We start from the raw sequence: 14,484 nt of genomic DNA on the forward strand, positions 1-14,484 counted from the left end.
ATAATTCTCTGAGAATTGCTCAAGGGATCAGTTCCATAGCCATACATAAAGTCTACAGCATTCACAAATAAATAGCTAATATGTTGCTTATGACTGGAAGGGGGTGAAATTGGGCTGTTTAGCGCCCATTTTGTAGGGGTTACGCGGATGCCTAAGTCCTGAAAATGTCGTCTGGGATGTGTGCGTACACTTCCGACGTGAAATGCGCAAGATGTCATCTTGGTAAAGGGGTCTGCACGGCGTGCACCTACGAATGCCGGCAGCATGTAGAATAGGGAGATGATGACGCGAATCAGTCCGCAATGCTGATTTGAAGCAACCGGTGAAATTTTGGAACTTCACACTCCAGCCAGCACACTGTCTTAAACTCATACAGCTGAACAGACATGAACTGGCATGAAGATCCCCCCACCAGGGCCATTTAAAGGGATCATGAAGTACTTACAGGTTAGTTGCTGGATTATTTTTTCTGGCTGCTGGTGCAATTATATGTGTTTTTGGAAGTTTCCTATACTTGGCTAAAGTTTTAATATTCTATCGAGAGTGGTCTGGCTGGTATTGCAGTACTTTTAGTGGAATTTAAAATACAGTGCTGAAAAAAGTTGCTTCCTGACATGAGTGGCCTGGTGGGGCTTCCTCTGGGAATTGAACATGACTGGGAGAATGAAGAGAGGCCACGCAGAGCAGGACAAGCTGCCATAAGAGGGAGGAGGAGGAGAAGGAGGAGTAGAGCACTCAGCAGGAGGTCATATCCGCAAAGGGTCTTCAGGGAGCAATTCTCTCACCTCAACTTCAGTGACGACCAGTGCATCAATCAACTGCAATTCACTAAAGAGCTCATGACTGTGATTTGTCAACTGCTGCAGCCACAACTGCAGCCTCAAAGCAGGGCAAGGACAGCATTGCCTGTGGCTGTCAAATTAACTGTGGTGCTTAATTTTTATGGCTGTGGCTCCTTTCAGGCTGCTGCTGGAGATATAAACAACATTTTGCAGTGCACTGCAGTATAATTGAGGTCACTGACGCTCTGTACCCAATGAGTGACAGATTCATCTCATTCCCTCTTGCCAGAGACAAGCAGGAGGAGTAAGCACAAGGGTTTACTCACATTGCAGGCTTCCCCATGGTGCAGGGTGCCATTGACTGTACATATATTGCCACGTGTGCTCCACATTTCAACTCGGCCATCTTCATGAACAGAAAGGGATTCCACTCCCTCAATGTGCAGTTGGTGTGCGACCACAGGCAGCGCATCATGCAGGTCAATGCCCACTATCCTGGCAGCAGTCATGATTCCTTCATCCTGCGGCAGTCCTCTGATCCATCTGTATTTCAACCAGCATGGCAAGTCAAAGGCTGGCTACTGGGCGACAAGGTTTATCCCCTTATGAAATTGCTCATGACTCCGGTAAGGAACACATACACACGTGCACAGCAGGCGTACTGGAGCTATGCTACCACACAGAACATCATAGAGCACACTATAGGCATCTTCAAGCAACACTTCCGCTGCCTGAACCGCTCTGGAGGATCCCTGCAGTACTCAGCTGAGCGGGTATCAAGATTTGTCGTTGTATGCTGCATTCTGCACAACCTCGCCATTATGAGGGAACAGCCCTTGACAACACCCATTCAGGCGAGAACCTGAGCAAGAGGAAGAGGCAGAGAAAGAGGAAGAAGAGGCGGAGGAGGAAGTGGAGGAGGAAGAGGCGGAGGAGGAAATGGAGGAGGAGGGAGGGGGGCTACAAAGTAGACAGGCCTGTTCTGCCAGGGCTCTGAGTGATCAGATTATTAATGAGCAATACCAGTAACCTCAAATACACCTCCCCATTCACCAACAGTCCCACACTCCTTACCTTCCCTCTCTCACATGACCATCAAATCGTCCTCCTTATGATTACACATTGGTTCATCGCAGAAATAAAACGCACCACCAAATGCAAATTCAAAGCCACATTTATAAATTAACACATAAAATTATGCAATCAAAATGAGACTGTTCGCCCTTGTGCATTCCCTTAGTGCCTGTCTTTCGTGTGCCTTTACCTTTTCTAATGTTCCTATGAGGTGCATCCCTAGTGGCTGGAGCATGGATGATGGGAGGCTGCTGAGGAGTCTCTTCAATTGAGGAGAGTGTAGATGGCCTTGGAGGACAACCTTGAACAGCTCTGAGCTGTTCCTGGCATTGACCTCGTCCGCTACCTCCTTCCATTGCCTCGAGCATATATCTGGAGGGCCTCTTGCCCCCCTGCCGATAAAGGATGCCCCTCCTTCTCTCCACCTTCTCCAACAAGGCCTCTAGTGCATTATCTGAGAATCTTGGTGCCCACTCTCTCGCAGGCACAGCAATTCTTCACTATATTCCAGCACAGATTTCCTTCCCAATGAACTTCCAGCACTTCTTGCAGCTACAATGCACCTCCCCTTTAAGAGGTGCAGGCTGCCTTTAAGTAACGCAGCCACTCCTGATATCGGGGCCCCCAGCTGATGCATGCAGCCGATCAACAGCGCAGGTAGTGCTGGCTGCACGCAGCAATCATCCAAATCATCAGGCAGCACGAATGTTATGTGCTGCCTGCATCGCAACCAACGGGCGTGGGTTAATTGCGCACCGTGATCCCAGCGCCCATTTTTGGAGGTTATAGAATATAAGACCCGAAGTGTATCGCTGTATGATTGCACTAACTATTTGTCTTGCCACTTCAATTGTGTTTTTAACTATAATTTAGTTGTGTACATTTCCTTGCGTTATGTAATCAATGCTTTGTATTTACCATCTGTTTTTTAAAAGTAATGATCAAAGTTCTGTAAACATTATCGCTGGAACTTTCAACTTTGCCGTGTGCGTAAAACCCGGCGGCCGGTTCTCTACTGCCCGTGTTACGTGCACACTGAGGTTGAAAGTTTCGTCCTATATCTGTGATTCATGCTGATTTGTGTAGAGGAATTTGAGTGTTTCAATTGGACAAATAGAAAACAAGCTTCTTCCGACAGCTGCTGAATGCAATAGGAGCAAAATGATTATCAACTGAAAGTTAGTTTTACGTAGGTTGACTTATTATTTTAAGTTCTAAAATACACACAGTGTTCAGTCACAGTTTTTTTTAAATCAGAGAATAAGATGCAAAATCCTTGGAGTTATTTAAGAAACAGTTAAATGCTGTAGTGAGGAGGGATGGGGAACTGTATGTTCTTTTCAGAATGATGAGCTACATATTTGCCAACCTAGAAAACTATTAAAATCTGATCAACAGCTTCAAATATGCTGACAAAACTCCCAAAAGCTGCAAAAAATAACTTTGGCTGTAAGTATACACAAAAGGGCCAATTGGACAATTCCCTGGTTGGAAGAAAAACAGCCTATGCTGTGTTAGAGTGAGAACCCAACCCTGCTGGATTCCACAGGGTTGGTTCATTTGAATACTCTGCATATACTCCCTGTGCAGGTTGATCCATGTTAGGAAGGGAGGCCTATGGAATCAGGAGCAGCGGCCCTTAAAGGCATGTGGCCACTTAAAGGTAATGGGTCACATAAAGGGGATAAATGTTGGACTCTTTTATCGAGGCTTAAAAATGGAGAAGCAGGTTTCAGCCTTTGCAAAGACAGTAGGTGGGAGGAGAATAACTGGCAGATGAGGTTGGAGGAAGAGGCAATGCAATGAGAAGGCACAAAATGCAGTCTGTGAACAATTGGCAGAGCAGTACTGCCTCTTCCATCCCTGTTTAATTGAAGGCAAAGTGAACATTTTGTTATTTGAGGTGGGTGTGAAGAAGCTTATCCTGATTGGCATTCCAGAGTACCCACCCCAGAGGATAGCTGTATACCCTGCCTGGCTGGAGGTGACAGCCAGATTAAACACTGTCTACAGTAGCTGCTCTATCTGGAAACAGATGCAGGAGAAGATGGTACGGTAAGAATAACCAACTGTAACAGGTACCAACGTGTAGGCTGTCAACCTGTTCCATGCTAACTGCTTGCTCACGCTAAGGCTTCATAAAGCTATACAATTCTTTCATTGCATCCCATCATTGTCAAGATGCAGCGTACAATATAAGCCTTGTCACATTCACATCTTCTGTGGCTTTGGGTTGTAAACATTGCAGCCATCTGTGACCCATTGAACTTTGGGAAATGGACTAACGTGGCAATACTGGGCAGGCATATCATGGCATTCAGTGGGAAAGGAGATAAAAGTGCTGGCCAGCCATCAATCATCTTTTCTATGTCACCAGCGCAATGTGTAGTGGAAGTTTGCCATAGACATAACAATTAAGGAGAGGGATGATCTAGCTAAGCACTGGTGGCACCGTCCCTATATTGTAAGTTTGCTGCAGATGACAAAGCTCTGTCCTGCTGACCTGGAGCAAGCGGAGACTCGCTCTGCTCCACTTTTGCTCTCCCTGTGCACAGGAGTGGAGAATCAGCCCTAACATTCCTTCACTTATGTTGGAGGAAAGAAAATATAAGTATGTAAAAACCTGAACGGGAAATTGAAGTATTGAAGGCACAAAATTGGTGATGCATTTCTAGGTGGCTGTGTGGGAAGCATTTGAAATTTTACATTAAAAATAATGCATTCTGGTTAAATTTAAGCACTTTTATACTTTACCATTAATAGGTTTTTAATCGCCAAAAAGGAAATATGAAGTGACATTTGGACTTTCAATAGAAAAACCAGAACTTTGATTACCCAAAATTACCTCAAGTCACTCTCCCACATCCAACCCTTCCTTCCCACTATCCCCTCTCAACTACCACGGTTCACAAAGGCACTCTTCCATCTCTGGATCCAGCTTATAGAGACATTGGCCTTAATATTCACGGGGAGGCAGGAAGGGTGCGGGTGAGGCCGAAAACGGCCGGAGAACCCGGCAAGGCCGGGGTTGTGGAGGCCCTGCTGATCTTAACGGCAGGGCCTCATTTGCATCTCGTAGGTCCGCCTCCTGCTTGACAGCCGGCTAAATGGACAGCCTGGGCGGTGGGCGGGATGGCTGGGGGTAGGAGGCCCGCGATCGGGAGGGATAGTGGGGCAGGGAAGGGAGGCTGGAGATTGGGACTAGGGGAGGCTAAAGGCTTCCTTGAGGGACCTTGGGGGACCACTCCTGATCCTCATGACCCACAAGGAGTGCTAAAAGAGCCTCTTAACTTGGGAAGCTGGCAGCTCCCACCTCTGTTTCGCTACTGAGTCTCCTGACCCCCGGGGAAACCCATGCAGCACCAGTTAATTTCAAATCGGGCTCCCAATTGCACTGTAGGAGCACAATTTAAATATGGTAATGAGCGCACCGCCTCTCCACAGCGGGACACACCGACGGCGGGCGCATGCGTGGCGAGTTGGGGTTGGGTTACCCAGATTTCATATTTTAACGCCTCCCCCCCCCCGATCCTTTTCCACCCATCGAGGGGGGGTTAACAGCGAGGCCTATAACTCCACTGTAACTCCGAAAATCTCACAAATCAGTAACTATGATATTGTGCGTAATGTTTCTGTACCCTATCAAGATTTGAAACATGAAAGTTCTTCACAAAAATGTTGCGATTGTATCATCTTTCTTTGTTGTGCATCAACCAAGATGGTGCCTTGCTTGCATAATAATAATCATTAAAAAATTCTACAAAATCAGAAACTTTGTAGAAAAAGAAAATCGAACTGCATCTCACCTAATGTAGACCTGTTTTTACTGACTAACCAGCAGTGGTATCCAAACAGAGAGGACAGGCTGACGGAAAACATTGCAGCCGCAAAGAACAGGAACATGATGTGGAACTTAGCTTGGGTATCTGGCAGGCCGTTCTGGAAAAAGAAATAGAAAAGGTAATAAACTGTGCTGGAAACACTCAAAACAATTTTGTATCTGCTGTACGTAATTTTGAGGCTACATACTGCAGTACATGACTTGCTTTCATTTGTTTTCCACCTCTCTCAGGCCACAGGGATATAGGAACAGGAGTAGGCCATTCAGCCCCTCCAGCCTGTTCTGCCATTCAATTATATCATGGCTGATCTGTACCTCAACTACATTTACCCACCTTTGATCCATATCCCTTGATACCCTTACCTAACAAAAATCTATCGATCTTAGTCTTGAAAATTTCAATCGACCCAGCAGCCACAACCTTTTGGGGGAAGAGAGTTTAAGATTTCCACTACCCTTTCTGTGAAGAAGTGCTTCCTGCTTTCACTCCAGAATGGCCTAGCTCTAATTTTAAGATTGTGCCCCCTTGTTCTGGATTCCCCCATCAGATGATATAGCTTCTCTGCATCTACCCCTTATAATTTTAAACAACTCTATCAGATCACTCCCCAACCTTCAAACCTCAAGGGACTACAAGCCAAATTTATGTGACTTGTCTACATAATTTAATCCTTTAACCCCAAAGCAGCCCAGGTCTGACTATCCCTGCTCCCCTCCCTATGGGGAAGTGCCTCCCAACAGTGACGAGGCCGAGATCAGAAGCTCTGCAGTTAGTGGCGAGGGGGAAGGGGAGAATCAAACTTAAATCTCACCATTGCCACCATACAACAGCATTACATATTTGTTTCTAAAATTATTTAAGAGCAACATCTTATCGCCAATACACCTTTTGAAAAATAGTTACAAATATTATGATCAACTTTAATACCTTGTGCTTTCTTTTAAATGGTGAAGAAATTAATAGTTTGGAGGAGTTATTGAACCTAAGAATGTGAATGAAGATACGGCACTGAAATTATACACATTAAGGACCCTTAACAAAGACATCAGTTTTCTCGCACTATTGGGTTCAGCTGCTCACCTAAATCAGTACTATCACTGTTACTAGTGCTCATATAAATATTCCAAAAATATCCTGAAATGGACAGAAAAATAATTCTCTTGAGTTTAGTTTAGTTTTTAAAGTACTACTGATGGCACCATGCAGTGCTGGGAGTTGGGTTTTCCCTAAATGACCCACTTCCTGAGCTCTCAACTGCTGTGGCAAAAATGTCTAATGAGACCATGGGATAAATTTGAACTCAGAGCCAGGAAGGGAGCGGGGGGAGGGAGGTGTCCGGGAGCTGATCACGACCTTAATGAGGCTCATCAATTTCACTTCCGGGTTTCGCGCCCGGCAGCCAGCCTGATTCACAAGCTGGCTGGTTGTCGGCCAGGAAGGCCTGCTGTAGCAGGCTGCAGCCGGGGATCCGAAGGAGGGAGGGTGGGAGGAAGTGATCATTGGCCGGGGAGAAGGGTGGGAGCGGGAGGGGCGTCTGTGGGGAGAAGATTGGAGGGGAGACAAGGAAGAGATCAGGGGGCTGATGAAGAGATTGGAGGGCTGATGAAGAGATCGGGGGGGGCTGATGAAGAGATCGGCGGTCGCTGGAGGCCGGAGGTAGGTGGGATTCACCATGGGGGGGGGTCCCCCATTGGGGGGGAGGGGCCTGTTAGCCAGGTGAGTTTGTTGGGCCTGGATGAAGCATTCCTACTTCTCCGGGCCCACAAGCAGTGCAGTAAAGGCACCTCGTGGTCCGGCCCTTCCACCTGCTTTCACCTGATATGAATGGGAAGCGATGGGAAACCCAAATAGGTATGGTTAAATTCATTTTATTATTCCAATACACAAAATATTAAGTACCTCAAGTATCCCATTGAGGTACGTTGCCCTTTTAAATATCGGCCCACCGGCTTTAAGTGGGAGCGAGAGCTCCTGGTGTCTTCTCTCCACATGCACACAAACCTGCCTGGGTTAAACCCAGAAGCAGGCATGTTGGAGCAGGGATGCCGTCCCATCTGAAAATCGAGTATTTTTACTTCCCACCCGCCTCCAACCCACCTGTTCTTGGGGGTTAAAATTTACCCCCATATCTTCCCACAGTTTGTGTGTGGGGGGAGGCGTTTGGAAGCGTCATCCTTGTGTCACATCTGAGAATTTCCTAGTGGATAATTCAGAATGGCACAGGCGGAAGTTTTGAAGCAAGTTGGCCATGTGCTATCTTTGGCAAAAGTGTATGCTGCAGAAATAGTAGAATGGGGGATAAAAATTAAAGGCATCTAACCCAAAAAGAATGGTGGAGAGAAATTAACATGGTCACACAAAAACTATCACTGCATTCAATGTCATTCCTTTGCACCATCTAAATATTACAAGGACACCCAGAAGGATTATTGTGGGGAAAATAGCAACCATTTAGATTGCACTAATCCTGAGCCTGGCCGTGTTGTGTTGAATATGATACAGGCAAAACAGACAGTAAAAATATATGGATATCCTCTTCTTCTTTTCACACACATCTTTAATATTGTTTTTGTCGCAGTCAAACATGATAAGATTGGAGTTTCTGTCTCTTGTTATGGCACAGCTGAAATAATTTTATGGAAGAAAAATATAAACCAGATGGCAAGTCAACCTAGGCTGTTTTTATACACCACCTAATGATTGGTTATAGAACAGTGTTGGTAGGGGCCTGAGAGCTGGTCACCACCTCATCCTCTGCCATGGAATGGTACATGGGCGAGGGAGAGGGACTTTAAAAGAGGAAAAGAAAAGAAAAGTGCTTCCTGGAGAGGTATTTTTTAATATTAAAGTTACTGCAGATGACTGACGATTCAATTGTGCATATTACTTACTCGGTGATTCTGGCATGGTGCTACAGGATAGATTTCTTTCAAAATTAAATTTGCAGGAAAATAACTGGGAAGCTTAGAATGATTGTAGAAGAGTGCACACTGCAAAAGTATGTTTTAAACTGTTCAAAAAATGGAGAAATGTCAGTGACAGCAAGAGGACTGTCCTGTTATTACTGTCACACAGCAGGCATGGAACAGCTAAATCCAAGTCAATACAACCTCTGGAATTCCCTCCCTAAACCTCTCCGCCTCTCTCTCCTCCTTTAAGACGCTCCTTAAAATCTACCTCTTTGACCAAGCTTTTGGTCACCTGTCTTAATATCTCCTTATGTGGCTCAGTGTCAATTTTTGTCTGATTACGCTCTTGTGACGTGCCCTGGGACATTTTAATACATTAAAGGCAGTATATCAATGCAAGTTATTGCTGTTGTTATGCTGACTGTTCCCAATCTATTCATAAATCAAAAGGTTAGGTTGGGTCAGGAAAAATGATACATGCAATACAGTATTCCCTGATCGGTGACAATTTCTGTATTTAATTGGTACCATGATAGGAGTATGGCAGGCAAATAGCAAACCCATAGAAATAGGGTCATTCAGTCCATCATGCTTCTGCCAATTCTAGCTTCTTAACTAGAGCTATCTACTGTAATCACTTTGGGACCAATTTGGTCCACCTGCCTCGCTGGCAGTGGCTCCCATATAAGTCCCGGAGGGAGGGGAAAGGAGGAGAATGGGAGGGGGCTGTAACCTGCAGTAGTGTACTGTAGACAGGAGAAGCACTCCTGCTTCTCCCAGCTCCACATAAAGGTAAGTATAAAAAAACCTTACATTTTTCTTGGGGCCTCCAGCAGTTCCTTTATGGATTGCAGATTAGTCCGCATGTGGAACCGGTAATCCCGAATGGAGCAAGTCCGCTCCGGGCAGACGTCTTTCCAGCATGGGCCTCAAACAGGCGTTAGGACTCTGATTTGCATATGAAAGGGATGTTTCAGGCCGATGGCAGAGACCCCTGTAGCAAAATGTTGGCGCCCCTAATGCAGGTGCACATTGGGCGTGGGACATTGTGCCCCAAAATTGCTCCTTTCTGCCTCTGTTTTTTTCCCCCTGGAAAATGAGGACCAGTTTCTCCCCCATAGTTTCTGCTTCAGTAGCGACTTGTGTCAATAAATTTAATGTTTTAACAATGTTGCATCAATAAATTTCTTTTAACGTCCTCCTTCATTCTTCGAGTAATAAATCTGAGCTTATGCCTCTTGCTACAGATTCGCCAGCCACCGAAACTATACTATTAACCTCTCAAAACTTTTCATAGTTTTAAAACCTTCTATTAAATCTCCCTTTAACTTTCTCTGTTCTAGTTAAAATCTATAAGGTCTTGACCTGCCACTTGTCCTCCCTACTTTCAAGGTGTTCAGCAAGATTCACTGCAGTACAGCCAGAATCAGTGACAAGTACGGAAACTGTGTCAGCTCCCAAACTTAAGCAAGCACACAAGAGATCCTTTTCCACAACCCTTAATATGAGTACCAATGCAGTACTTTGGGCTGGGAAAGCTACAGCTCCACTTTTGGAATTGACTATGGAAACGGAGCAGAGAATAGCAAAAAGCAATATAAGCCAACCCACAAAAAACTCAGAAAAAGGCTGCTAAAATGATAATTGAAGGGATAAAGTGAGGAAGAGTAGGTTATAAACCTATAATTCACATTTCTGGTACACTACAGATTTTTTCTGGATTAAGAAGTATTTTACAGTCTAGGGATTAGAATTCCACTGTGCTGCTCTTGTGGCGTGTCAGGAACCTACATCATAAAATTATGCACTCCCAGTCAGCAATTTTGCACCCACTACCTTTAATGGAAGCAAAATTGTGGCTGGAAGTGTGTAAATTTGTGATGCATAGGCACAGCAGGATTTTTACCCGTTAGTTGGTTCAGACTTCTGTTGGTGCGCTGTCCCTGGTGTATATTTTGCTATGTACACACAAGAAAGCTAGCATGATCTGGAAATGTTGAAATTAATTAAATGAGAAATATCAATTCAGGGATGTAAACAGTTTGAGATAATTGATATTCATCAATCCAAGCAATTTAGCAGTCTAACTGGCTGTCCATCATGTACCAATTATCAATATCCGTATTGTAAGAGCATATTTTACCCATATAGATGTTATTTAGAAGGCCCAGCTGGAATGTAAGGCCCTCGATCCACCCTTATTTCACGCTTACTTATATTTTTAAATGGCGATCTCCAGATAATTAAAGTACTTGGGTATCATAACTTACTTTAGTCAGACCCTATCAGCCCCGATATTTACGGGAAGGCAGGGATGGAGCAGGGGTGTGTGTTAGTGGCCGGGAAACCCATAAATACCGGTAAGGCGGAGGTCCTGCTGAATTTAACAGCAGGGACTCATTATAATTTTTTTTACTATATCTTCCGCCCAGCAGCCGGACAGATTGAGAGGCTGGCCGACTGATGGGCAGGAAAGCCTACTGTACAAGGCCGCAGCCGGGGACTGCTGGGGGTGGTCCCCAGCAATCGAGAAGATCGGAGTTGGCGGGGGGCTCGGAACGCGGCAGCGAACAGGGAGCGAGAGAGATCGCGGGGGGAGCGAGAGAGATCGCGGGGGGAGCGAGAGATCTCGCGGGGGGAGCGAGAGATCTCGCGGGGGGAGGGAGAGAGATCGCGGGGGGAGGGAGAGAGATCGCGGGGGGAGCGAGAGAGATCGCGGGGGGAGCGAGAGAGATCGCGGGGGGAGCGAGAGATCTCGCGGGGGGAGGGAGAGAGATCGCGGGGGGAGGGAGAGAGATCGCGGGGGGAGCGAGAGATCTCGCGGGGGGAGGGAGAGAGATCGCGGGGGGAGGGAGAGAGATCGCGGGGGGAGGGAGAGAGATCGCGGGGGGAGGGAGAGAGATCGCGGGGGGAGGGAGAGAGTTCGCGGGGGGAGCGAGAGATCTCGCGGGGGGAGGGAGAGAGATCGCGGGGGGAGGGAGAGAGATCGCGGGGGGAGGGAGAGAGATCGCGGGGGGAGGGAGAGAGATCGCGGGGGGAGGGAGAGAGATCGCGGGGGGAGGGAGAGAGATCGCGGGGGGAGGGAGAGAGATCGCGGGGGGAGCGAGAGAGATCGCGGGGGGAGCGAGAGAGATCGCGGGGGGAGGGAGAGAGATCGCGGGGGGAGGGAGAGAGATCGCGGGGGGAGGGAGAGAGATCGCGGGGGGAGGGAGAGAGATCGCGGGGGGAGGGAGAGAGATCGCGGGGGGAGGGAGAGAGATCGCGGGGGGAGGGAGAGAGATCGCGGGGGGAGGGAGAGAGATCGCGGGGGGAGGGAGAGAGATCGCGGGGGGAGCGAGAGAGATCGCGGGGGGAGCGAGAGAGATCGCGGGGGGAGGGAGAGAGATCGCGGGGGGAGGGAGAGAGTTCGCGGGGGGAGGGAGAGAGTTCGCGGGGGGAGGGAGAGAGATCGCGGGGGGAGGGAGAGAGATCGCGGGGGGAGGGAGAGAGATCGCGGGGGGAGCGAGAGAGATCGCGGGGGGAGGGAGAGAGATCGCGGGGGGAGGGAGAGAGATCGCGGGGGGAGGGAGAGAGATCGCGGGGGGAGGGAGAGAGATCGCGGGGGGAGCGAGAGAGATCGCGGGGGGAGCGAGAGAGATCGCGGGGGGAGCGAGAGAGATCGCGGGGGGAGGGAGAGAGATCGCGGGGGGAGGGAGAGAGATCGCGGGGGGAGCGAGAGAGATCGCGGGGGGAGCGAGAGAGATCGCGGGGGGAGGGAGAGAGATCGCGGGGGGAGGGAGAGAGATCGCGGGGGGAGCGAGAGAGATCGCGGGGGGAGGGAGAGAGATCGCGGGGGGAGGGAGAGAGATCGCGGGGGGAGGGAGATTGTAGGGGTCGACAGATTGCGGGGGGGGGGTGCGGTTGGCTCGGCGGATCGGGCAGGATGGGGCCTGCCAGATCATGGGAGGTTCAGCTGCACCCGGGGAGGGAGAGATCACGGCAGAAGATGTGCTTGAGGGGCCGGGGGGAGCACTCCTGGAAAAGCACTTATCTGCTGGATTGGGCAGCTCTCACCTCCCTTCAGCTGCCGAGTTTGCCGAGCCCTGGGAAACCCGGCCCACAGCCGATAAATCTAAATGGCTGCCAAAATCTGAGGAATGCAGCCTCATTTAAATATTAAAATCACTGACCCGCCACTACAGAGTAGGTTACTCAACCGCCCCCCCAAACCCGCCATGGTAAAACCGGATGTAGACGAGTTGGGGTCGGGTTTCACATTTTTAACAACTTAACCCCCCCACGACCCTCTCCCACCCATCATGAGGGGGTTAAAATTCCGCCCTACGTGTTCTCACACTGTGAAGTGCTTGGATCTGACACACTGCCACACACTAGATACTATGACACTTTGAGCAGCTGAAACAAAAACAGTTATGATTTAGAAAACCGTACATTTACAGAGGCAGCTACTGCCACATCACAATTACTGATGTCACAGTATTTCAACATTACCAACAAGACAGCAAATTAGCTTTTTCAACAGATGTGCTGCTGTGTTATATACCAAAAAATAAACGTGTTAAAGGTTTTAATCAGTTTCCATTATGAAAGGTAGTGTTGATCAAGCATTTGGATTCCTATCCAATATTCCCTTCAGCCAATTAATTAGAATTCCATCCTTGAAAAGTGGGAAGTCATCAAAAGAGATGAAAGGGAATGATGGGAAATCAATAATAATGGAATGAGTTAGAATGAATAAAATAAATAACCAAAGAAAATGGCTGACTTGTAACAGTTTAAAAAAAAGCAAGACTTGCATTTATTTAGCGCCTTTCATGACCTCTGGATGTCCCAAAGCACTTTACAGCCAATGAAGTACTTTTGAAATGTAGTCACTGCTGTACCATAGGAAACATGGCAGCCAATTTGCGCACCGCAAGGTCCCACAAACAGCAATGTGATTATGACCAGATAATCTGTTTTTAGGTGTTGAGTGAGGGATAAATATTGGCCAGAAGAACTCCCCTGCTCTTCTTTGAAATAGTGCCATGGGATCTTTAGCATCCACCTTATAGGGCAGACGGGAAGGGGAAAACAGAACAGGAGGGAGTCACAGAGAGGAAGTACAACTTGTAGAAGTAAAAGCATTTTCAACCACACAAACTGAATTACTATTCAGAATTTAAGATACCAAAGTGCCTCACAATGTGGAAAAGAACAGAATTCCTTGTGAACAATACAATGAATACAATTAATGTTGTACATAAGATTATTATTGACATTATCTTGTTTTTAAAATGTGGTAGACTGAGACAGGGGCAGGGGCAGGCTCGTTGGATCAGCTGGTCTTCTCCTGCCCTTTGTTTTTGTATGTTTATAGATACACAGTAAAACAGTAAACATCCCAAACATAAAATCATGTTCCTGTTTTCATACTATCAAACATCCACAATAATTTGTTAAAGGGGAAAGTCTAGGAGGAGTACTTTTTGTTCAAAATAGCCTGCCTAATTATTCAAGAAAATGGTGGCCTTATCAGGATTTAATGTGATTTGTTAAACCATAAAAAGGTTAATTTTCTTGCTAGGTGCTGCGATGATGTCAATTAAAGGAGGCATCCTTGTGTGCCCCAGGAAGCTCCATTACAAATAGCTGAAAATTCAAATCGTCTGAGCTGGCACAGATACAATGGGCCAATTGGCTTGGTTACGTTGCTATTATCGGGGCAAGTGATCAGCAGTTGGGTGGGGAGGGGATCAAGAGAGCAGGAGCAAGGTCTCATGTAGAAAATGAGCCTGGTGAGGTCTAAGGGAGAAGAGTGATATGGGCTCGGCACCAGGGTGGAGAAGAAGCTGGGTAGGGGGACAGGGAAAAGGAGGATAAAGAAGCAGCTGTGGC

The 14,484-nt window shown here is 47.4% G+C and overlaps 1 protein-coding gene across 1 annotated transcript in view; it reads right to left on the reverse strand.

The window, feature by feature from the left end:
- zdhhc2 (zinc finger DHHC-type palmitoyltransferase 2) overlaps positions 1-14,484 on the reverse strand; it is a 102,251-nt gene that overhangs the window by 21,577 nt on the left and 66,190 nt on the right. Inside the window, exon 8 of the mRNA XM_067996232.1 lies at positions 5,663-5,795. Coding sequence (XP_067852333.1) covers positions 5,663-5,795 — 133 coding nt within the window. The remainder of the gene's footprint in view (positions 1-5,662; positions 5,796-14,484) is intronic.

Source organism: Heptranchias perlo, chromosome 1 (assembly GCF_035084215.1).
Source record: "Heptranchias perlo isolate sHepPer1 chromosome 1, sHepPer1.hap1, whole genome shotgun sequence".
In the NCBI taxonomy this organism is placed as follows: Eukaryota; Metazoa; Chordata; class Chondrichthyes; order Hexanchiformes; family Hexanchidae; genus Heptranchias; species Heptranchias perlo.